Source organism: Ovis canadensis, chromosome 17 (assembly GCF_042477335.2).
Source record: "Ovis canadensis isolate MfBH-ARS-UI-01 breed Bighorn chromosome 17, ARS-UI_OviCan_v2, whole genome shotgun sequence".
Taxonomy (NCBI): Eukaryota; Metazoa; Chordata; class Mammalia; order Artiodactyla; family Bovidae; genus Ovis; species Ovis canadensis.
The window spans coordinates 20,892,281-20,915,965 of record NC_091261.1 but is presented as its reverse complement, the minus strand read 5'-3'; the positions used below and the strand labels follow the sequence as shown (position 1 = coordinate 20,915,965).

The window sequence follows — 23,685 nt, the reverse complement described above, 5'->3', positions numbered from 1 at the left end:
GAATCCTGGCTCTACCACTAACAAGTTCAACGAGTTCCTCAAACTTTATCCTTAAATACTTGAATCTGTCTTCTCGTCTGTGACATGGAAAACTGCCTACCTTTTAGGAATTTTGCACAGATCAACTGATATAATGTAAGAAAAGCGCTTAGTACAGTGCCTGACCCTCACAAAATAACAGCTACAAGACATATTTGTGTATCAAATTGAGAAGTAGATAATTTGTTTGCTCTATTGGCTTAGAAAGGCTTTAAGATCCCACCATTGTTTGCCTCAAAGCTTTGAGCACGTAAAACTTGTCAGTAGTAACGTAAACCTTTTGAAACTTAAATATATGCCAGTTTTTACCAAGTTCCAAATACGGAAAAGACATTCAGTACTGCTTCTAAAGTTAAGCTTTCCCTAGAATGTTCTTTCGGAGGATCCCGAAATAACTAAGTGGCTCCACCCCCAGATTTTAGCAACTGACACAAAACTAGGCGGACGTTTCCCATTTCCTCTTATTCCAGCGGACTCCCCTATCCACTCCCTGAGAGAATCGCAGATCTTTGGGTCAGAGAAAGGTTCAGCTCTAAGGTAATGGCTTCTTACACAGCCTTTCTTAAAGCTGGAATACAGTCAGCAGAACAGTGTAGTAGGAGTTCCTCAAATGTTTTCAAAAGACTTGTACAGCTTGCAGAATCTTCCTGGGCCACTAAGCCAGCCGGGACCAGCTGCACAACTTCCGAATATTTCGACTTCTTCCACACTGGTACCTAGGTACGTGCCTAGAAGCCCCGCCCCCGAAAAGTGACCAATCACAGAACTAGAAGTGTGCCGGATGGGGCGGGCCTATCTTGCGCAGTCCTCGAATCACCAACCTCAGACAGCGAGGACGGAAACGGAAGCCCTGGTTTGGCCTTGGGTTCCGCCTTGGGGGAATGTCCCGAAAGAACAAGTGAAGAAATCCTGAGGCTGGTGGGTTGGCGTTCTCGTCTGTTATCTATCCGCGGAATCATCACTGACGCCTGCAGCCGCCGCAGGGAAGGGACACCACCACCCAAGAAAAGAGCGAGCAGGCCGGCAGCCGCGGGGCAGAAAAGAACTGAGTGCAGGGTCTTTACAGGCTGGTCCCTTTCGGCGCCGCTCCCCTTGAGGCCATGGTGCCGGCGGAGCTCTGGGCAATCCCCAGGTGAGGGCAGCGGCTCTGCCGGGGATTCCACCGCGGAAGAACTGGGTCGATGCTTTGTGGGGAAGAAAGAATGTTGCCCGCACTGCTCCCCGGTAGCCCCGTGAGCGGCCGCGTTTGTGGCAGCAGCAACAGTAAACACAGCGTGGGCCGAGGAGGCGGTTCAAGCTGCTGGTAGAGTCGCTTGTCGGCTCTTTTTCCGTAATATGCGAGACGAAAAAACAGCCCAAGAACAGGGCTCCGCGTTACCATCTACTTCGAGCTTCTTTTCCTTCCTACTCGGAGCTGATTTATGCGGAAACATGCCTTGCACTTGTACCTGGAGGAACTGGAGACAGTGGATTCGACCTTTAGCGGTGGTTCTCTACCTGTTGTCCATAGTGGTTGCCGTTCCCCTCTGCGTGTGGGAACTACAGAAACTGGAGGTAAGAGGGTCCCGCACCATCAGGCACCTACCCCTTTTTCTACCATCCTGTCCATCTAAGGTAGCCTGTTTTTACCCAGATGCTCCGGGCTTGATAGCCTGAAAAATGTCATGTAACGAACCTATAGCAGAACCGACGTCTGGCTTCTGGTTGTTCATGGTGTTTCAGAGCGTGCCACTGGTGGAGGTAGGAATGAGAAAATAAAATATATTACTATAGCAGCTTCGGAGAGCACTGTTTTGCAGGCAGTCATCCATTTCCGGAAAGTAGTAACTTTATTACTGAAATCTGATCTGTTCAAATACTGAACTTAATTAGATCTACCTTAAGGACCAGGTGTAGAATTTTATTAGCATTTAACTAGCTTCTTGAATTGGAGAAGGCAATGGCAACCCACTCCGGTACTCTTGCCTGGAAAATCCCATGGACGGAGGAGCCTGGTAGGCTGCAGTCCATGGGGTCTCTAAGAGTCGGACACGACTGAGCGACTTCACTTTCACTTTTCACTTTCATGCATTGGAGAAGGAAATGGCATCCCACTCCAGTATTCATGCCTCGAGAATCCCAGGGACGGCGGAGCCTGGTGGGCTGCCATCTATGGGGTCGCACAGAGTCGGACACGACTGAAGCGACTTAGCAGCAGCTTCCTGAATTAAAGGATTGAGTTGGTTCGACTTTGTTCTTACTTTAAAGTTGAACTCTTAGCCAACAAAGTTTGCAGGGAAAATGCCTTGTATGTTTTTTGATGTCATATTCTTATTATGACATCAGGAAAGTACTATAAGCTGAAAGACCCCAAAGTAAATGCTTAACTAAGCACTTTGTAAAAAAGTTGAACTTTCAAGTTTGACGTTAATAAAACCCAAGGGACTATTTTTACTTAGAAACAACTGTTTCACAAGAGTTATGACAAGACTATGGCAATTTGGGGCCTTTTGTGTGGAAATATTTTTATATAATTAAACAAATTGTATTCAATATATGTTTGTTTTCTGTATGTTCACTCAGTTTTTTTGTTCACTTGCCCATACTAGCATAGTCCATATAGTTATTTTTAATGTTACTAGAATATTACACTACATTAAGTATTTCTCATCCATTAGAAATTTAGGTTATTTCCATAATTTGTCTACCAAACTTCACGTATAGACATCTTAATACTAATAGAGATTCCTTACTTTTAAGTATTTCTCTAGAGTATTTCTTACTCTGAAATATAGGAACTATTTTAAAGATTAATTCTGTGTATCATAACCTAATTTAAGACTTCTCTTATTTGTTGGTGTCAGTGACAAATAGTAGTCAATCTAAGAAAGAGATGGAAAATTGTATTCAAGACAAACTGAGAATTAGAGCCTGGGAGACAGCCTCTCAGAGAGCTCTGAAGCACTGTCCTGAAGAGAGACAGGGGAAGCCCGTGTATGTGTGATTCTGGCTAAGGAGGCAGATGCAGTCAAGTACTCGGTAGAAGATCACTAGTCACAAGGAACAGGTGTGAATTTAGTGAGTTTCTAAGTATGAAAAGGTGCAAGAATCCAGGTTCATAAAAAATTTCTCCTGAAAACAGCCGACTGAAGGCCAGATTTGCCAGTTTTCACAGTCTGCCCCGCCCCCCTCACCCCGAATTCCTTCCAGGGTGTATTGTAGGTCAGCGCCCACAGTGGCTAGTGACTTAGTTCTCAAACAACTGGATGGGCAGTATTTATTATTTTACAGTCCTTTCCCTTTCGCTCTTAATTTAGACCAAGTTTTGGGAGGCATTTTGCGACCAATTTGTCCCACGGGACTGGGAATGCTTGTTCTCAGGTCAAATGAGGATTTTCAAGTTAAGCCATTCAGTGTACTGTTACTGAACTAAGTCCTGTCAATAGTAACCAAAAGCCTCTGGGCCTCTGTCTTGTGTCCAGGAAATGGTTCCCTCTTGTTGCTTCTTCCCACAAGAAAAAGTTACACTGTCGCAGTCATGGATCTTATATAACTGTATATTGGGTCAGTCATTTCAAGTGGCTTAATCATTAGTTTTATCGGAGATTCGGACACATTTGGTAGTGCCAGAACCAATAACCATAAACAGGCATGAATGCAAGTAATATAGTTAGTAATATTACTGAGGTTATAAGTTAAGTATTTAAGTTTGAACTTCATTACAGCCCAACATCTCCCCATGTCTGACCACTCTTCAGTTCCAGTCACCATCTTTAAGGGGAGTGATAACGTTGGCATTGTACATAAAGCTCAGCAATGGACATGAACTTGGGCAAACTTCAGAAGATGGTGAGAGACAGGGAAGCCTGGTGTGCTGCAGTCCACGGGGTCACGAAGAGTCAGACACGACTTGGCGACTGAACAAGTACAATAAAGCTCACCAGAGATGTCTGCACTTACAAGTCAGGTGCTGGGTCATCATGACCCCTTTCAGAATCGAGAAAGGAATGCTGTCTTCTAAGTAGAGGCCGGAAGGAGGGAAAGTGATCTTTATGTTTGAGCAAGTACTGCTGCCGCTGGAGAGGTCTGGCTAACACAGTGCAGACCCACATTGCACCCCAGGCGGCGGGGGGAGGGGGGCGGCGGACGCCAGAAGGCAGAGAAGAAGTTCTATGTGAAAGTGTTTCTTGTTTTGCCTTAAAGTGCAAATTTTTATTTCATCATTGATGTCAACTCTACTTTTTCTGTACCAGCTTTGAAGGAATATTTTAATCTACAATCTCCACTGCTAACACCCTGAGCCAGATTCTCATCCTGTATTGCCTGGACTATCCTGAGCACACCAGCCGAACTACCTAGTGAAAACATAAGTCACGCTGTGTGTGTCCTCGTGAAGTTTTCCAGTCACTGCTAGTCCCGGATTAAAACCCATTATGTCCCTGACTGTGACACCAAGCCCCAGCATGATCTGAACCCACCCCCACCCCATCTCATCTGACTTTCTCTCCTTAGTTCCTGAGCCTCCTCCATACTGCTTTGCTCAAACGTGTAGGGCATGCTCCCTCCTTAGGGCCTTGGCATGTCATAATATGCCTTTCCCTAGATAGTATTTTTGTTCCTTTGTGTCCTTCAGGTTTTTACTTCAGTGTCACGCAGCTCCCCTGTTTAAAAATAACAAGTTTCTTTTCCTCAACTCTTCATATCCTCTTCCCTTCTTTATATTTTTAGGACTCAACCAGCATCTAACACGATTTATGGTTTATTTGTTTTCTCCTTTTGCCCAAATGTCTGATACTTAATAACTGATTGTTTGAGCCCCAGTGCTTTCTGTATTCTGTATAGTTAGAGAAACATGGCTCCTGCTTTCCTGGAACTTAGTGATAGAGGCAAACACAACCAACACAAACAGATCAATAAATGATGTGAAGTGCTATGAGGAAATTTTAAAAGATCTAAAAAGTGAAGAAGTGGGGCAGCATTGTTGCACACCTTCCAAAAACAACTCTACCGGCCTGTGGAAAATTAAGTGAAAGTGGAAAAAAGTTAGAAAGATCTTCAAGGTGATTCAGAGGTAATGGGTGCCCAGGCTATGATGACTTACGGCCCAAGTCAGGATAGCAGAAATAGAGATGGAAAAGTGAATTTTAAGCATCATGGAAATTGAAGAAACAGAGCTTGACAGGGGATATGTTGGGGAAGAGAGGCAGTGAGAGAAAGGGGGACGTCAAGAACCACTCCGAGGTTTCAGTCTTGAACAACAAGGTAAATGGTGATGCCAGTTCCCAAGATGGAAACTCAGACTTGAGAGCACTTGAGTTCTGCTTGGGACACACAGTTCAAGGTATGTGAGAGACATTTACACGGGCTCGTCAGATCTGCATGTGCGAAGCTGCTTCAGTCGTGTCTGACTCTGTGTGACCCCATGGGTTGCAGCCTGCCAGGCTCCTCTGTCTATGGGGGTTCTCCAGGCAAGAATACTGGAGTGGGTTGCCGTGCCCTCCTCCAGAAGGACAAAACAGTGAGAAGTCTGGTGCTGCTGCGCTGTCCATTGGTCTTCACAAGCAGGGGGGTCCTTTGTGAGCCTCATCCTGGTTTCGACGGAAGCGTCGGTGGTGGTGGTGGTGGTTTAGCTGCTAAGTTGTGTCCAACTCTTGCGATCCCCATGGACTGTAGCCTGCCAGCCTCCTCTGTCCATGGGTTTCTCCAGGCAAGAATACTGGAGTGCGTTGACACCTCCTTCTCAGGGGATCTTCCCGACCCAGAGATTGAACCTGGTCTTTTGCATTGCAGGCAGATTCTTTACCGACTGAGCTATGAGGGAAACCCTGGAGGCATCCGGGCAAAAGCTAAAAATAAGTGTGGAGTGAAGAAGTGGTATCAGTATATGAAGACAGGTTTTTGTTCATTTTGTTTGTTTTGAGTATTTTTTTACTCAGGGGAATGAATGGCACAGTAGATGGAAAGGAGTGTGGATTAAGGGGCAGGCTACTACTGTCCATGGGGCCGCAAAGAAGTGGACATGACTGAGCGACTTCACTTTCACTTTCCCCTGCCATTGTGTTTTGTTGTTAAAATGTTAGAAACACTAACTACAGCATGTCCCTAAGATAAGGTATAATTTTCTTTAATCTTCATTAAAGCCCGGAAACAGGAATTATCCCCATTTTACAGATGGGAAAACTGAGACTCATAAGTGGATAAAGTGACACCGTGCTAAGTACTTATTCATCACTCATTCTCATTATTTACTGGATGAGTTTATGTCTTTAAAATGCTTTGCACTGTCCCCAGCACATAGTAGGTACTCAGTAAGCCCCGAATTACCACTGTTGTTTTAAAAATAGCACTGTTGTTATTGCTGTTTGATATTTATTTGCTGTTGTTATTGTTATTGTTATAGTGGGGCAGCAGTATGATAGCGTTTTTGGATAGCATTTTCATTGGGATTAGGTTCACAACTGAGCACATAAAGCAAAGTTATTTGCATCTGATTAAGCACTGGAAAAAGTAGTTGACATGTTTAGAGCCAGTATTGTATGAAAAAAAAAACTTACCTTTTAAACACTATAGTCAAAATGCTCACGCTGTGAGAAGCCAGTGGGGACTGAGGTTGTAGAAAACTGGGGGTTCGGCTAGCCTGTCCCATGCCCATGAGGAATACACTCAGGACTGGAGTGGCCAGGCCACTCTCTGCCGCCATCTGTGGCACTCTTGCTGGGCTGAGCGTGTATTAACATATATAACGGTCATGCAAGGAACATGCCCCCGGGACACCGCACTGCCCTGCTAGTCTTTTGTGTCACGAGTAGCCACTCTCTGGCAGTGCTCCCTGCTTCTCCCTGAGAAGTGAGCCCAGAAGAAGGCCGCTGGCTGAGGGACAGCTGACTCACTGCTGGATGCTGGTCTTTAATGGTTTTTTCTTTCCTCTCTGCTTTCTTCAAATTACCTTAGGAAAAAAATCTACACTACTTGTCTCCTTTTTTCTGAGCCCAAAAGTGGCTGATAGTTTAATATTATTAATTACATCCTTCTACCAGTGTCTCAAGTGTGAATAATTTATTTAGAGAGAAATGTAAATTAAATGTAATAATCATTAATAATTTGTGCAGATACCTAGAGTAAGATCTTATTTTATAATATTACTTTAGTAGAACATATATCATTTTGTTACATTTTATTATAACATTACATAAACATGTATACACATACGATAGGTTCAATTTCTTAGGCATACAGCTTTTTAAATAGCTCAAAAACCAAAACAGTTCTAAGACCAGTGATTCAAATTAGTAGCATTAATGTGGATGGATGATGCTTTTCTAAACCGAAATTACCACTTGCAGTGTAAAACTGGTACTAACTCTCCCATGCAAGATTTCTAAAGTTTGGAATCACCATACTGAAATGAGTCAGTTCTCCAGTTACTTGTTTTATGATCATTTGAAGAAGAACTTTCTCCTTTACAGCACACTGAGGGTGCTTGGCTTTCTTTAGTCATGAGCACATCAGTTTTCTCTCAAGTCTGCCACCAAGTCCTACCTTTTAGCACTAAAGCAGTCATGAAAACAAATGTAGGTGTTAAAAGTACTTGGCAATACTGTTCTTAATGATCACCTTATAATAAAGAAAATCTAGGGTATATTACTGTTATTGCCATCATTAAAATGAGTGGTTGTTTAATTGCTAAGTCATATCCAACTCTTTTGTGACCCCATGGACTGTGTAGCTCTCCTGTCCCCTCTGTCCTTGGGATTTCCCAGGCAAGAATACTGGAGTGAGTTGCCATTTCCTTCTCCAGGGTGTCTCCTTGACTCAGGGATCGAACACGAGTCTCCTGCATTGGCAGGCAGATTCTTTACCACTGAGCCACAGGGAAGCCCAGTACTGAATTTTAAATGAAATTGAGCCAAGCAAAAATCTCTGGAAAATTATTGCTCAGACATTCTTTTTAGAATCTGCACCTCTGCATATTCACTTTTGACTTACTGCTTTATTAATTTCCAGCATTCAGCAAGACTTTTTAATCTGCTTTTCAAGTTTTCCATACAGTTGAATGTAGAAATTCATTGTTACAAAAATACATTTGTTCTCTTACTTTGCTGCCTCTGTAATCTTTGACTCTTGATGAAAAAAAAATCTTGTTCAAAACAGCAAAAGATAGAAGTTGTGGACTTCAGTTCTATTTCCATTAACTACTCAAACTCCTCAAATACTAAAAATAAATTCCCAGCTTTTTTGCTTTAAAAAGCTAGCATTTGCTTTTTTTTTTTTTTAATTAAAAGGATTCACATTCAGGAGTACAAGGAATAAAATTTATTCTGGAGGGCTCCTCAGATAGAACAGGGGTTCAAATAAAATTTTTTTTTTACCAGAAAATGAGGGGACTACTTTAGCTCTGCCTTAGGATGAAGCAGTTCAAATTATATTTTTAGACACTGAGCTTTTAAAGGAAAAAAATATTGATCAGATATTGACCTTAAAAAGAAATTAGATCTTTTGAAAATGTCTTGTCCTGAGTTGATAATATTGTGTATAAGAGACATGCACGTGTGCTTGGTCGTGTCCAGCTCTGCGACCCCATGGACTGTAGCCTGCCAGGCTCCTCTGTCCATGGAATTTTCCAAGCAAGAATACTGGAGTGGGTTGCCATTTCCTCCTCCAGGGGATTCACCCTATTCAGGCATCAAGCCTGCATATCATGCACCTCCTGTACTGGCAGGCAGATTCTTTACCACTGCGCCACGTGGGAAGCCCTGTGTGCTCTTACAGGGGCAATCTGTGTTAGCATGGGTCCTCTGGACGGGTCCCTTGGACACTGGCAGTGCCTTAGCCAATGGGAGGATTAAAAGACATGATGCATGTAAAGAACTTAGCAAGGTTATCAGGCAAACAGCACTCAATAAGTGTTCTGTTCATATTTTGAGTAACAGTAAAATTTGCAGAAAACTTTGGTAAATTTTATCCCAACATAAAAGCAGAGGAATAAACCAGAAGAGTTTTAGATTTGACTTCTAGAAAATTCTAAAATTTCTATACATCCTTAATCAGAAAAATATAAAAGACCAATAACAGTCTGAGGGAAATGATATGGGATTAGTATGCTTAATCTATGCAGTGCTGTATAACTAAAGACCATATGATGAAAAATCCACCCCCTCTTTCCATAAAAGCACAAATAGGCTGTCATTGAAGAAGAAATAAAAATACCCACTAGTTATTTGGAAAATACTGAGCCTTAGTAATAAGTAAATTAAAATTTTAAAAAATACAGAAATCATATTTACCTGTTTAGCTTTAATATCAGAGAATTATACTAATATGTTCTTTGCTTCCTAAAGGTTGGAATACACACCAAGGCTTGGTTTATTGCTGGGATCTTTTTGCTGTTGACTATACCTATCTCGCTTTGGGTGATACTGCAACACTTAGTGCATTATACACAACCTGAACTACAGAAACCCATAATAAGGTAAGTCCTTACATGTTGGTTCTACTAGTGTTGTGTTGGCTAATCTCATAAAATGTAAGTTATATAAAATGTAAAATTTTTTTAATCATGTAAAATGTTTTAAATTTATGTTTTTTGCTTTCTAAATAGGATTCTTTGGATGGTACCCATATACAGTTTGGATAGTGTAAGTATGCTTCATTTTAATTCATTAACTAAAAACTTGTTTTATGATACTAACTATAATTAACATAATAAAAGTAATGTTATTTGGCAGTAAGGAGTTAGGTTAATAAGTGTTTTTAATGTTAATAAAGAAGATAAAGTATAACCATAGAAAAGGCAGATGTTTTAAAATTTCAAATGAGTTGTTCTTATTCCTCTAAAGATTATAATACTTAACATTACCTTATCATCCTTTTTATTTATTATAATTTTATTTGGACCAAAACAGAAATCTTCCCCAGTGGATCCTGGTATAGGTAATTGTTACAAATAACTGCTTTAATATGATTAAATATAAAGAAAATGTCTTTAACATCATTTTTCTATGGTCATGTCAAGAAGTTTTGGATTATATTCATATTGAAGAACTCAAGTACATAATATAACTTTTCTCTTCATATTCATTGTTTACCCCCCAACACAAATGTTTTTGTTTACCAATATGCAAGATGTTTATTGCTTTTAAAATTTCATTTCACTGATTGCCTGGTAGCCCTCATAATGATAAAATTTGGTAAGTTTGATATAAGTATGTGACAAGACAACTCAAGTTTTAAAATAGGCCTATTGCGAGTACTATGAATTGCAGTAGTAATTCCTTTTATTGTTTTTAACATCTGTTAAAACAACTGTTTTTAACATCTGTGCTTCTTCATAGTGGATAGCTTTGAAATATCCCAGCATTGCAATATATGTGGATACCTGCAGAGAATGTTATGAAGCTTATGTCATTTACAACTTCATGGGATTCCTTACCAATTATCTAACTAACCGCTATCCGAATCTGGTATTAATCATTGAAGCCAAAGATCAGCAGAAACATTTCCCTCCTTTGTGTTGCTGTCCACCATGGACTATGGGAGAGTAAGTATGTCTGGTTTTAATTCTTTAAGTTTGATTTTACTTAAACAGATGTAAGTGTCATTTTTCTGCAGTGTGTTAAGTGCTATATGCAGGACAAAAAGTATAATACAGAGTCCCTACCCTCATGTAGTTCATAGCCAAGTTTGAATACTTAAAAAACACATTTTTATAATCCGCACATAAGAGTTAGTTTCTTTTACATTATTTACCCTAAATAGAAAACTGGTAAAGTTGTAGTTGGAGGGGGGGGGAACCTTAGAAATCATTTAATCGACATTCTTTTACGATTGGAAACCAGAGTCTGCAGAGATTAACTTCCTCAAATCACATAGCAAGTTAAAGGCAAAATCAGATCTAAGACTTGAGAAGATAGTCTAGGTGGGCAAACAGCATTGGACATGAAATAAGAGCAACAAATAGCAGTGTTTATTCTAGTTATATGTAAGTTAGTTGGCCTTGTTATTCATTCATGTAGGACAGAAAGGAAATAAAGCCTGCAAAGGTATGTTGAACCTAAGATTTCATTTACTCTATGAATGAACCACTGGATGTTTTTCAGCAGGAAACATTTGAAGACTGGCATTTTAGGAAGATTAATTTTAAAATACTATGCAGGATTCATTAGGAGAAGAGTCCAGAAGGGGAAATAAATTATGTTATTAGAATAGTTTGTTTGTGAGATAAGCTGAAAAAGAGGGGTGTGGAATTGAAATAGAAAGGAAAGATAATAAGAGAATCCAGTGGAGAATCAACAAGACTTGACTGCTGATAGATGGGGATGTAGATGGGTGGAATGACTTGGAGGATCAGTGTAGACATACGCCCTAGGGTTAGCTACATTGCCTTTCATGCAATACAGAACCACTTAGATGACATCGGTACCAAACGAGTCTCTCCTTAACACCCTTGCAGTAACAGGGAGCTGCCTGGCTATTTGAAATAATAAATTCGTGAGGTGTTTATTTGACAGATATGTAGTGAACACCTAGTATGTGCTAGTAGATAGGTATATCATAATACATGTAACAGATGTAGAACTCATGGAACTTACAGCTTGGTTAGGAATTAAATGAAGACACAAATATATAGTTAGTTACTTCAGGAAACACTATGAAGGAAAAACAACTGGATCCTATGAAAGAGGATAGTGAGAATAACGGTTGGGGGGTGGAAGGATGTTGTACTCAACTCCAAGTACAATAAGAACAAACAGGGATTTATAACCAGAGAGATTGGGGTGGTCACTGGGTGGAAAATTACTAAGAGGAGACATCAGGGTAGGGGAATTCTCTCTAAACTGCCCTAAAAAGAATGTTACTTAAGGCAGACCAAGAAGACATCAAGAGTGACGGATGAGGAGCTGGATTCGATATCAAGGGTAATCAGATATTGGGGGGTAGGGTGAGATGATGGAGGGGCGATGGTAATAGGTGTCTTAGCAGGATTTTTTGCTTAGACTGGTTTCCCAGGCCAAGGACAGGGCCTAGCTGATGCCTAGTTGAAAAGAAGGCTAAGAGGAACCCTGCCTGTCTAAAGCTTGGTCCAGGAGAGAGATTGTCAAGTGAGAAGCCAATATAGGATGTTAAGCAAAGGGCTGATATCCAAGATTCTTTTTCAGAGATTACTGTACTCTTTGTGTACTGAACTGGAAGTGGGCATAGATGCAAGAGATTGCAGTGGTCTAGTAAATATGATGATGGTGGTGGAGGTGGCAATGGCAGCTTGGCTTTGATCAGGACTCCTCTGTTAATACAGAACCTGAGATGCGGTCCTAGCTGCCTCTTCCGGCTGGCTCATCCCAGTTAGTAGGTGGTCAGCTAAAATCCAGAACCTTTTTGAAGGCTTCAAGGCTGTAGACCAAAATTTCCCTTTTCTGTGCTTGTTCAATTTGTTTGTTCCTAACTACACAAGTAGTTACATTTATTCTTGTTTACATTTTTCTAAGCATCACTTTTATTCAGGGATAATTTTACATCAAATTTTTAATTTTTATATTTAATCACATTTTCTCTTTTTAAAAAACTGTGTTAAAAGTTCCTGAGACTCTTGAGATCTAACAGCTACTACCTGAATGGTATCAGCAGTGCATCCGTAACTATAAACGAGGTTTTCTCTCCTTTGAAGACTTCGAACCTTGCCAAAGCCATGCAGTTTGGGGATATGGCTTTAGTGACATAAACCCCTCATTCTCTGTACATACATGCAGCTTAGGTTACCAGTCTCCTCCTGTTGGATTGCTGGTGTTACATGTCTGATCATTAATCAGCCTGTTGCTGTTGAGGATAACTCAGTGTGATGCTTTGGTTTTAAGCATTAGACTGAATTTAAGATGCAAGTTTCCAGTCTTTAGATGTAAAACTGCATCTGCTTTTTAGACTGTGATTTATGTGACATATGCAGTGAGCGCAGTGAGTTTTCTTTTAATGAATGTTAGATTTTATGTATGTGAGTTTATGAGAGGAGGGGAACATTTCACCTAGTGAGTTAATGCTGTTAGGAAACAAATGTTTTCATGAAACAGTACTAACTCTTGCTGTGTATTCCCTTCCACCCTCTTGTTTTTAAAACTGAGTCATAGCCCACCATGTTGAATTTACCACACTTTGAGAAAATTCACTGTAGGGTGTATACCTTGGAGTGGATATGCTGCATCTTTGGCTTTTGTGTGATTTTGTGATAAATTATTTGCTGAAGTGACAGTACCAAGTTACTCTCCCATTACCAGTAGAAAAGATTTTATAATTACCAGCACTTCTTTATGTTTGCCTGTCAAGAGGTCATCAAGGTTTTTACTGATTAGGAGTGAGATTAAATAAGTTTTCATATGTTTATCAGCCATTTCTGTTTTCCTTCTGAGAAGTGATTATTTCTGTTCCTCATGTTTTAATGGGTTGTCTTCCATAAGGGATCTTTATAGATTAAGATACTAATTATTTAATGCATGTTAAAAATACCGTTTTCTAGTTTTTGGCATGTTTTGGCACTTCATTGAGGATGTTTATATTGTTGAATATAGTCTTATTTCAGGCACTTTTCGTCTGGTTCAAAAAATTCTTCCTGACCCCAACATTATAAAAACAACTCTCCTGTGCTTTTCTTCTAAACATTTTACTTTTCCATTAAGACTTATAAATGTATATTGATTTCTTTTTCATATGAAGTAGGAATGCAGTTTCACTTTATTCGATTGACTTGCTATCCTAGCACCATTCTCTCTCCTGCCTCACTGGTCTATGTTGCCATCTCTGTCATATAAAGGTTCCATATATGTGGGTCTATTTGTGATCTTCCCTTTTTCTGTTTTATTGATTAACTTTTCTATCCCAGGACCATTTCCATACATTGACTACTATATGTTATTAATAAGTCTTAAATGGGCTATTCTTAACTTGGTGCTTTTATGTATAAATTTCTGATTCAGCTTGTCGGGTTACTTGAAAAACTTTATTGGGACTTGTTGATTGGAATTGAATTCAGTCTTCAATTTATTGAATTCAGTCTTCAATTTATTGACATCTTTATGGTTATTTGAATCTTCTTATCTGTGAATATGGTCTACTTTCTGCTTACCTAGCTCTTCATTTATCTTTCAGTAAAGTATAATTTTCTCATAAAAGTCTTGTACATCTTTTCTGACTTTTTAAATGTCTTATATTTTATTTCTATTGTGAATGACATATTTTTAAAAAGTTAGTTTAATTACTACCAGTGTATAGAAAGGCTATTGGTTTTTGCATATGGAGCCTATATCCAAAAATCTTGTTAATTTTTCTTATTCTGTAGATCTTAAATTCTCTGTGTAACCAGTCACCTTCAAAAGGATTTGTTTCTAGTTTTTATACATATTTTTCTTCTCACTGTGCTGAGTACCTATAGACTTTCTTATATCATTCCTGGTTTTAAAGGGAATTCTTATAAAATCTCACATTTGAATATAATGTTTCTAAAGATGTTTTGTAGGCATCCTTTATTAGCTTAAATAAACTCTTTTTTTATCCCTAGTTAAGAGTTTTTAATCATACCTAAGTACTGAATATCATCAAATACTTTTTCTATCCCTGTTGAGATGATCATCATTTTTTGCTTTTGACTTGTTAATATAGTGAATTAGACTAATGACTTTTCTAACATTATAATCCACTTGCATTTGAAAGACAAATTTTAAGTGGTTATGGTGTATCATCAACTTTTCTACATTATAAGTTTTGGATTGCTAATATTTTGCTTAGAATATATGCATCTTTGTTCATGAACAAAATGAAGTTATGATTTCCCTTTCTTATACTGTCACTGTCTTCATGTCCAAGTTTTACTGCCTACACAAGAGTTACTGCCTTTGCTTACATATTACAGGAAGAAATGGGGTATTATATACCTTGAAAGATTTGCCCTGGACTTTTCTTTCTGGGAGGACAAGTACAGAACTATTTAGGCTTCCTGTTGTTTCTAGAACAAAAATTTTCTCAACTACACCATTTAGGAATTAGGCAGACTAAATGAAGTTTTTAAATGTATGGACATATGTTTGAACATAGACTTCATTTTAAAGCAAATGAACATGATCTTGGTTCACGTCCAAGGCAAACCATTCAATATAATAATAATTCAAGTCTATGCCCCTACCACCAATTCCGAAGAAGCTGATCAGTTGATCAGTTGAGAAGCTGATCAGTTCTGTGAAGACCTAGAAGACCTCCTAGAACTCACACCAAAAACAGATGTTCTACTCATCGTTGGGGATTGAAATGCCAAAGTAAGAAGTCAAGAGATACCTGGAGTAATAGGCAAGTTTGGCCTTGGAGAACAAAATGAAGCAGGGTAAAGGCTAACTGAATTCTGCCAAGAGAATGTACTGGCCATAGCAAACACTCTTTTTCAACAACACAAGAGACGATTTACAAAGACATCACCAGATGGTCAATACTGCAATCAAATTGATTACATTCCTTGTGGCCGAAGATGGAGAGGCTGTATACAGTCAGCAAACTGGAGCTGACTGTAGTTCAGATCATCCGCTTCTCATAGCAAACTTCAGGCTTAACCTAAAGAAAGTGGGGAAAACCACTAGGCCAACCAGGTACGACTTAAATCCCCTATGAATATGTAGTAGAGGTTATAAATAGATTCAAGAGATCAGATCTAGTAAACAGTGTGCCTGAAGAACTGGTCAGAGGTCTGTAATATTATACAAGAGGCAGTGAACAAAACCATCCCAAAGAAAAAGCAAGAAGGCAAAGTGCTTATCTGAGGAGACCTTACAAATAGCTAAAGAAAAAAGCGAATAGCAAGGGAGAAAGGGAAAGGTACATCCAACTAAATACAGAGTGTCAAGGAACAGCAAAGAGAGGCAAGAAGGCCTTCTTCAATGAACAGTGCATAAAACTGGAAAAATACAACAGAAAGGAAAGACTAGAGATCTCTTCAGGAAAACTGGAAAATCAAGGGAACATTTTGCCCAAAGATGAGCACAGTAAGGGACAAAAATGGTAGAGACCTAGTAGATGCTGAAGAGATCAAGAAGAACTGGAAGGAATACACTTAAGAAATGTACAAAAAAATCTTAATATACTGGATTAATAGGATGGTGTGGTCAGTCACCCAGAGCCAGACATTCTGGAGAGTGAAATCAAGTGTGCAAAAGGAAGCACTGCTTTTATTTTATTTTAATATAAATTTATTTATTTTAATTGGAGGCTAATTACTTTACAATATTGTATTGGTTTTGCCATGCATTGACATGAATCCACCACGGATGTACATGTGTTCCCCATCCTGAACCTCCCTCCCACTTCCCTCCCTGTATCATCCCTCTGGGTCATCCCAGTGCACCAGCCCCGAGCATCCTGTATCATGCATGGAACCTGGACTGGCGATTCGTTTCACATATGATAATATACATGTTTCAGTGCCATTCTCCCAAATCATCCCACCCTCTCCCTCTCCCACAGAGTCCAAAAGACTGTTCTATACATCTGTGTCTCTTTTGCTGTCTCACATGCAGGGTTATTGTTACCACCTTTCTAAATTCCATATATATGCATTAATATACTGTATTGGTGTTTTTCTTTCTGGCTTACTTCACTCTGTATAATAGGCTCCAGTTTCATCCACCTCATTAGAACTGATTCAAATGTATTCTTTTTAATGGCTGAGTAATATTTCATTGTGCATATGTACCACAGCTTTCTTATCCATTCATCTGCTGATGGGCATCTAGGTTGCTTCCATGTCCTGGATATTATAAACAGTGCTGCGATGAACATTGGGGTACACGTGTCTCTTTCAATTCTGGTTTCCTTGGTGTGTATGCCCAGCAGTGGGATTGCTGGGTCATATGGCAGTTATATTTCCAGTTTTTTAAGGAATCTCCACACTGTTCTCCATAGTGGCTGTACTAGTTTGCATTCCCACCAACAGTGTAAGAGGATCCCCTTTTCTCCACACCCTCTCCAGCATTTATTGCTTGTAGACTTTTGGATAGCAGCCATTCTAACTGGCGTGAAATGGTACCTCATTGTGGTTTTGATTTGCATTTCTCTGATAATGAGTGATGTTGAGCATCTTTTCATGTGTTAGTCATCTGTATGTCTTCTTTGGAGAACTGTCTGTTTAGTTCTTTGGCCCACTTTATTTTTCTGGAATTGAGCTGCAGGAGTTGCTTGTATATTTTTGAGATTAATTCTTTGTCAGTTGCTTCATTTACTATTATTTTCTCCCATTCTGAAGGCTGTCTTTTCACCTTGCTTAGAGTTTCCTTTGTTGTGCAGAAGCTTTTAATTTTAATCAGGTCCCATTTGCTTATTTTTGCTTTTATTTCCAATATTCTGGGAGGTGGGTCATAGAGGATCCTGCTGTGATTTATGTCAGAGAGTGTTCTGCCTACGTTCTCCTCTAGGAGTTTTATAGTTTCTGGTCTTATGTTTAGATCTTTAATCCATTTTGAGTTTATTTTTGTATATGGTGTTAGAAAGTGTTCTAGTTTCATTCTTTAACAAGTGGTTGACCAGTTTTCCCAGTACCACTTGTTAAAGATATTGTCTTTTCTTCATTGTGTATTCCTGCCTCCTTTGTCAAAGATAAAGTGTCCATAGGTGCATGGATTTATCTCTGGGCTTTCTATTTTGTTCCGTTGATCTATATTTCTGTCTTTGTGCCAGTACCATACTGTCTTGATGACTGTGGCTTTGTAGTAGAGCCTGAAGTCAGGCAGGTTGATTCCTCCAGTTCCATTCTTCTTTCTCAAGATTGCTTTGGCTATTCGAGTTTTTTTGTATTTCCATACAACTTGTGAAATTATTTGTTCTAGCTCTGTGAAAAATACCGTTGGTAGCTTGATGCTGCTACTAAGTCGCTTCAGTCGTGTCCGACTCTCTGCAACCCCATAGATGGCAGCCCACCAGGCTTCCCCGTCCCTGGGATTCTCCAGGCAAGAACACTGGAGTGGATTGTCATTTCCTTCTCCAATGCATCAAAGTGAAAAGTGAAAGTGAAGTTGCTCTGTCGTGACCGACTCTTAGCGACCCCATGGACCGCAGCCTTCCAGGCTTCTCCATCCGTGGGATTTTCCAGGCAAGAGTACTGGAGTGGGGTGCCATTGCCTTCTCTGGTAACTTGATAGGGATTGCATTGAATCTATATATTGCTTTGGGTAGTATACCCATTTTCACTATATTGATTCTTCTGATCCAAGGATTGCAAGCACTGCTTTTAATAAAGCAAATGGATGTTGTGGAATTTTGATAGAACTATTCAAACCCCTAAAGGATGATGCCATCAAGGTGTTGCATTCAATATGTCAGCAAATCTGGACAACCCAGCAGTGGTCACAGGACTAGAAAAGGTCAATCCTCATCCCAACTCCTAGGAAGAGTAGAACTAAAGAATGTTCTAAACATCAGACAGCTTCACTCATTCCCCATGCTAGTCGGGGCTTCCCTGGTGGCTCAGCAGTAAAGAACTTGTCTCCAGTGCAGGAGACTTGGGTTTGATCCCTGGATAGGGAAGATCCCCTGGAGGAGGGCATGGCAACCTACTCTAGTACTCCTGCTTAGAGAATCCCATGGACAGAGGAGCCTGGCAGGCTGTAGTCTGTAGAGGTGCACAGAGTCAGACGTGACTGAAGCGACTAAGCAGCAGCAGACCATGTTAGTAAGGTCCTGCTTAAAATCTTGCATGCTAGGCATTATGCAAACCAAGAACTTCCAGATGTCCAAGCTGGGTTAGAAAAGGAAAAGAAACCAGAGGTCAAATTGCCATCATTCGCTGGATCATAGAGAAAGCTAGGGAATTTCAGAAGAACATCTACCTCTGTTTCATTGACTGCGCTAAAGCCTTTAACTGTGTGGATTATAATAAACTGTGGAAAGCCCTTAAGAGAGATGGGAATAGCAGAACATCTTATCTGTCTCCTGAGAAACCTGTATGCAGGTCAAGAAGCAACAGTTAGAACCCTGTATGGAACAACACATAGGTTCAAGATTGAAAAGAGAGTACGAGAGGGCTGTCTGCTGTCACCCTGTTTGTTTAACCTGTACGCTGAGCACATCATGAGAAATGCTGGGCTGGATGAGTTACAAGCTGGAATCCAGATAGGCGGGAGCAACATCAACAGCCTCAGATATGTGGATACCACCACTCTAAAGGCTGAAAGAAAAAGGAACTAAAGAGCCTCTTGATGAGGATGAGGGAGGAGAGTGACAGAGCCAGTTTAAAACTAAATATTAAAAAAACTAAGATCATGGCATCCGGTCCCATCACTTCATGGCAAATAGAAGGGGAAAAGGTCGAAGTAGTGACAGGTTTCCTCTTCTTGGGCTCTGAAATCACTGCAGATGGTGACTGCAGCCGTGAAATCAGAAGACAGTTGCTTGTTGGCAGGAAAACTGTGACAAAGCTACACAGTGTGTTGAAAAGCAGAGATATTACTCTGCTAACCAAGGTCCGTATAGTCTTGGCTGTGGCCTTCCCAGTGGTCATGTACAATTGTGAAAGCTGGACCGTAAAGAAGGCAGAATGCCAAAGAATTCATGCCTTGGAACTGTGGTTCTGGAGAAGACTCCTGAAAGTCCCTTGGACAGCAAGGAGATCAATCTTAAAAGAAATCAGCCCTGAATACTCGTTGGAAGGACTGATCCAGAAGCTGAAACTCCAGTGTTTTGGTCATCTGATGCAAACAGCTGACTCATTGGAAAAGATCTTGATGCTGGGAATGAGTGAGGGCAGAAGGAGAAGAGGGAGTCAGAGGATGAGATGTCTGGATGGCATCACCAGTGTAATGGACATGAACTTGGGCAAACTTCGGGAGATGGTGAGGGACAGGGAGGCCTGGTGTGCTGCAGTCCATGACGTCACAAAGAGTTGTACATGACTGGGCGACTGAACAACAACATATACCATAAATGAAATGACAACCACAAGAAGTCTATTTAAAATCTTATTGCCCCATGAATCGGTTTTCATATTTAACATTTATTTCATCCAGTTTAAGGTTTTTAAACTTCCATTTGGATTTCTGAAGTATATTTTAAAAATTTCCAAATATAAAGATTAAAATTTTTTTTTCATTTTATATATTTGCATTGTAGTCAGAGAATGTACTATGAGACAGTCTTCAAACGTGGTTAAGGTTTATTTCATGCCCACTAGTACACGATCAGTTTTTGCAATGGGTCTCTGTACACTTGAAGAGAATGTGTATGCTGTGCTAATGAGTGGCTCTGTTATATTTATGTGCATGAGGTCAATCTTATTGTATTATTCAGTTTGTCTACATTTGTGTTGATTTTAGCTACTTGTTCTGTCAGTTAGCGAAAGAGATGTTGAAATTCTGTCACGGATAATTTGTCAGTTTTTTTGTGTACTTTTGTCAGTTTTTGCTTTATATTTAGACGCTGTTTCTGTTCAGGAGGGCTCACACAATGGTTCAGTTGGTAAAGAATATACCTGCAATTAGGAGACACAGGAGATGTGGGTTCAGTCCCTGCGCTGGGAAGATCCCCTGGGGGAGGAAATGGCTTATCACTCCAGTATTCTTGCCTAGAGGGAGAATCCCATGGACAGAGGAGCCTGGCAGGCTACAGTCCATGGGGTTGCAAAGAGTAGGACATGACTGAGCATGCACGCAAGTTATCTGTTCTGGACCTGTTTTTTGGGGGGTTTTTTTTGGTCTTAAAGTTATTTTGATATTAACAGATATCCTGTCTTTCCTTTGTTTAGTTATTTGCCTGGCTTAACTTTCTCTGCCTTTTATTTTCAGGAGAAGATAGAGAAAATTAGGTGTACAACTTTGAGCGTTTTTAGGTGTATTACTTTTTTTTGGGTAAGCCTACAACGGCATGACTCATAGTTTCATTGAGTTAGAGGTTAAAGCGTCTGCCTCCAATGCGGGAGAACCGGGTTCGATCCCTGGGTCGGGAAGATCCCCTGGAGAAGGAAATGGCATCCCACTCCAGTATTCTTGCCTGGAGAATCCCATGGACTGAGGAGCCTGGTGGGTTGTAGTCCACGGGGTCTCAAAGAGTTGGACAGTCGGACACGACTGAGTGACTTTACTTACTTACACGGCATGACTCATAGTTTCATTGAGTTAGAGGAGGCTGTGTGGTCCATGTGATCAGTTTGATTAGTTTTCTGTGATTGTGGTTTTCATTCTATCTGCCCTCTGAAGGAAGTGACAAGAGGCTTATGGAAGCTTCCTGATGGTAGAGACTGACTGTGGGGGAAACTGGGTCTTATTCTGATGGGTGGGGCTATGCTCAGTAAATCTTTGATCCAATTTTCTGTTGATGGGCAAGGCTGTGTTCCCTCCCTGTCCTTTGACCTGAGACCAAACTATGGTGGAGGTGATGAAGATAATGGTGACCTCCTTCCAAAGGTCCCCTGCATGCACTGCCGCACTGAGTGCCCCCGACCCTGCAGCCGGCCACCATCCACCCATGCCCACCGGAGACTCCTGGACACTCACTGGCAAGTCTGGGTTAGTATCTTGTGGGGTCGCTGCTGCTTTCTCTTGGGTTCTGCTGCACACAAGGTTTTGTTTGTGGCTCAGATCATGAACTCCTTATTGCAAAATTCAGACTTAAATTGAAGAAAGTAGGGAAAACCACTAGACCATTCAGGTATGACCTAAATCAGATCCCTTACAATTATACAGTGGAAGTGACAAATAGATTCAAGGGGTTAGATCTGATAGAGTGCCTGAAGAACTATGGATAGAGGTTCCTGACTTTGTCCAGGAGGCAGTGATCAAGACCATCCCCAAGAAAAAGAAATGAAAAAAGGCAAAATGGTTGTCTGATGAGGCCTTACAAATAGCTGAGAAAAGAGACGCAGAAGGCAAAGGAGAAAAGGAAAGATACAAACATCTGAATGCAGAGTTCCAAAGAATAGCAAGGAGAGATAAGAAAGCCTTCCTCAGTGATCAGTGCAAAGAAATAGAAGAAAACAATAGAATGGGAAAGACTAGAGATCTCTTCAAGAAAATTAGAGATACCAAGGGAACGTTTCATGCAAAGATGGGTACAATAAAGGACAGAAATGGTATGGACCTAACGGAAGCAGAAGATATTAAGAAGAGGTGGCAAGAATACATAGAAGAGCTATACAAAAAAGATCTTCATGACCCAGATAACCATGATGATGTGATCACTCACCTAGAGCCAGACATCCTGGAATGTGAAGTCAAGTGGGCCTTAGGAAGCATCACTACAGACAAAGCTAGTGGAGGTGATGGAATTCCAGTTGAGCTGTTTAAGGCAGAGGAAGTGAAGTCGCTCAGTTGTGTCCGACTCTTTGCTATCCCATGGACTGTAGCCTACCATGCTCCTCCATCTACCGGATTTTCCAGGCAAGAGTACTGGAGTGGGTTGCCATTTCCTTCTTTAGAGGATCTTCCCAACCCAGGGATCAAACCTAGTCTCCCGCATTGTAGGCAGATGCTTTACCATCTGAGCCACCAGGGAAGTCAGGAAACAAGAGATCAAATTGCCAGCATCTGTTGGATCATCAAACAAGCAAGAGTTCCAGAAAAACATCTACTTCTGCTTTATTGGCTGCACCAAAGCCTTTGACTGTGTGGATGACAACAAACTGGAGAATTCTTCAAGAGATGGGAATGCCAAACCACCTTATCTGCCTCCTGAGCAATCTGTATGCAGGTCAAGAAGCAACAGAACCGGACGTGGAACAACAGACTGGTTCCAAATTGGGAAAGGAGTACATCAAGGCTGTATATTGTCACCCTGCTTATTTAACTTACATGCAGAGTACATTATGCGAAATGCCAGGCTGGATAAAACACAAGCTGAAATCAAGATTGCCAGGAGAAATATCAATAACCTCAGATATGCAGATGACACCACCGTTATGGCAGAAAGTGAAGAGGAGCTAAAAAGCCTCTTGATGAAAGTGAAAGAGGAGAGTGAAAAAGTTGGCTTAAAACTCAACATTCATAAAACTAAGATCATGGCATCCAGTCTCATCACTTCATGGCAAATAGATGGGGAAACAATGGAAACAGTGATAGACTTTATTTTTCTTGGGCTCCAAAATCACTGCAGATGGTGACTGCAGCCATGACATTAAAAGACGCTTGCTCTTTGGAAGAAAAGCTGACCAACCTAGACAACATATTATAAAGCAGACATTACTTTGGCAACAAAGGTCCGTGTAGTCAAGGCTATGGTTTTTCCAGTAGTCATGTATGGATGTGAGTTGGACCATAAAGAAAGCTGAGTGCCAAAGAATTGATGCTTTTGAACTGTGGTGTTGGAGAAGAGTCTCTTGGACTGCAAGGCAATCAAACCAGTACATCCTAAAGGAAATAAGTCCTGAATATTCATTAGAAGGACTGATGCTGAAGCTGAAACTCCAGTACTTTGGCCACCTGATGCGATTGGGAAAGACTCTGATGGTGGAAAAGATTGAAGCCAGGAGGAGGAGGGACCGACAGAGGATGAGATGGTTGGATGGCATCACTGACACCATGGACATGAGTTTGAGCAAGCTCTGGGAGTTGGTGATGGACAGGAAGGCCTGGCGTGCTGTGGTCTGTGGTGTTGCAAGGAGTCAGACATAACTGAGCGACTGAACTGAACTCTTTTTTTTAAATTTAGTGTTATTTTTAATTCTAA

General features: G+C 40.6%; 1 protein-coding gene across 2 annotated transcripts in view; it reads left to right on the top strand.

Annotated features, from left to right (window-relative positions):
• The first annotated feature begins 827 nt into the window (after positions 1-827).
• TMEM184C (transmembrane protein 184C) overlaps positions 828-23,685 on the top strand; it is a 33,454-nt gene continuing 10,596 nt past the window's right edge. The window contains exons 1-4 of one of the 2 annotated variants that reach the window (XM_069556747.1): positions 828-1,593; positions 9,357-9,487; positions 9,617-9,653; positions 10,350-10,555. In XM_069556747.1, the coding sequence (XP_069412848.1) occupies positions 1,375-1,593; positions 9,357-9,487; positions 9,617-9,653; positions 10,350-10,555 (593 nt within the window). In that variant the 5' untranslated portion in view covers positions 828-1,374. Of the gene's footprint in view, positions 1,780-9,356; positions 9,488-9,616; positions 9,654-10,349; positions 10,556-23,685 lie in introns of both variants that reach the window. The other variant, XM_069556749.1, reaches the window with a different exon arrangement.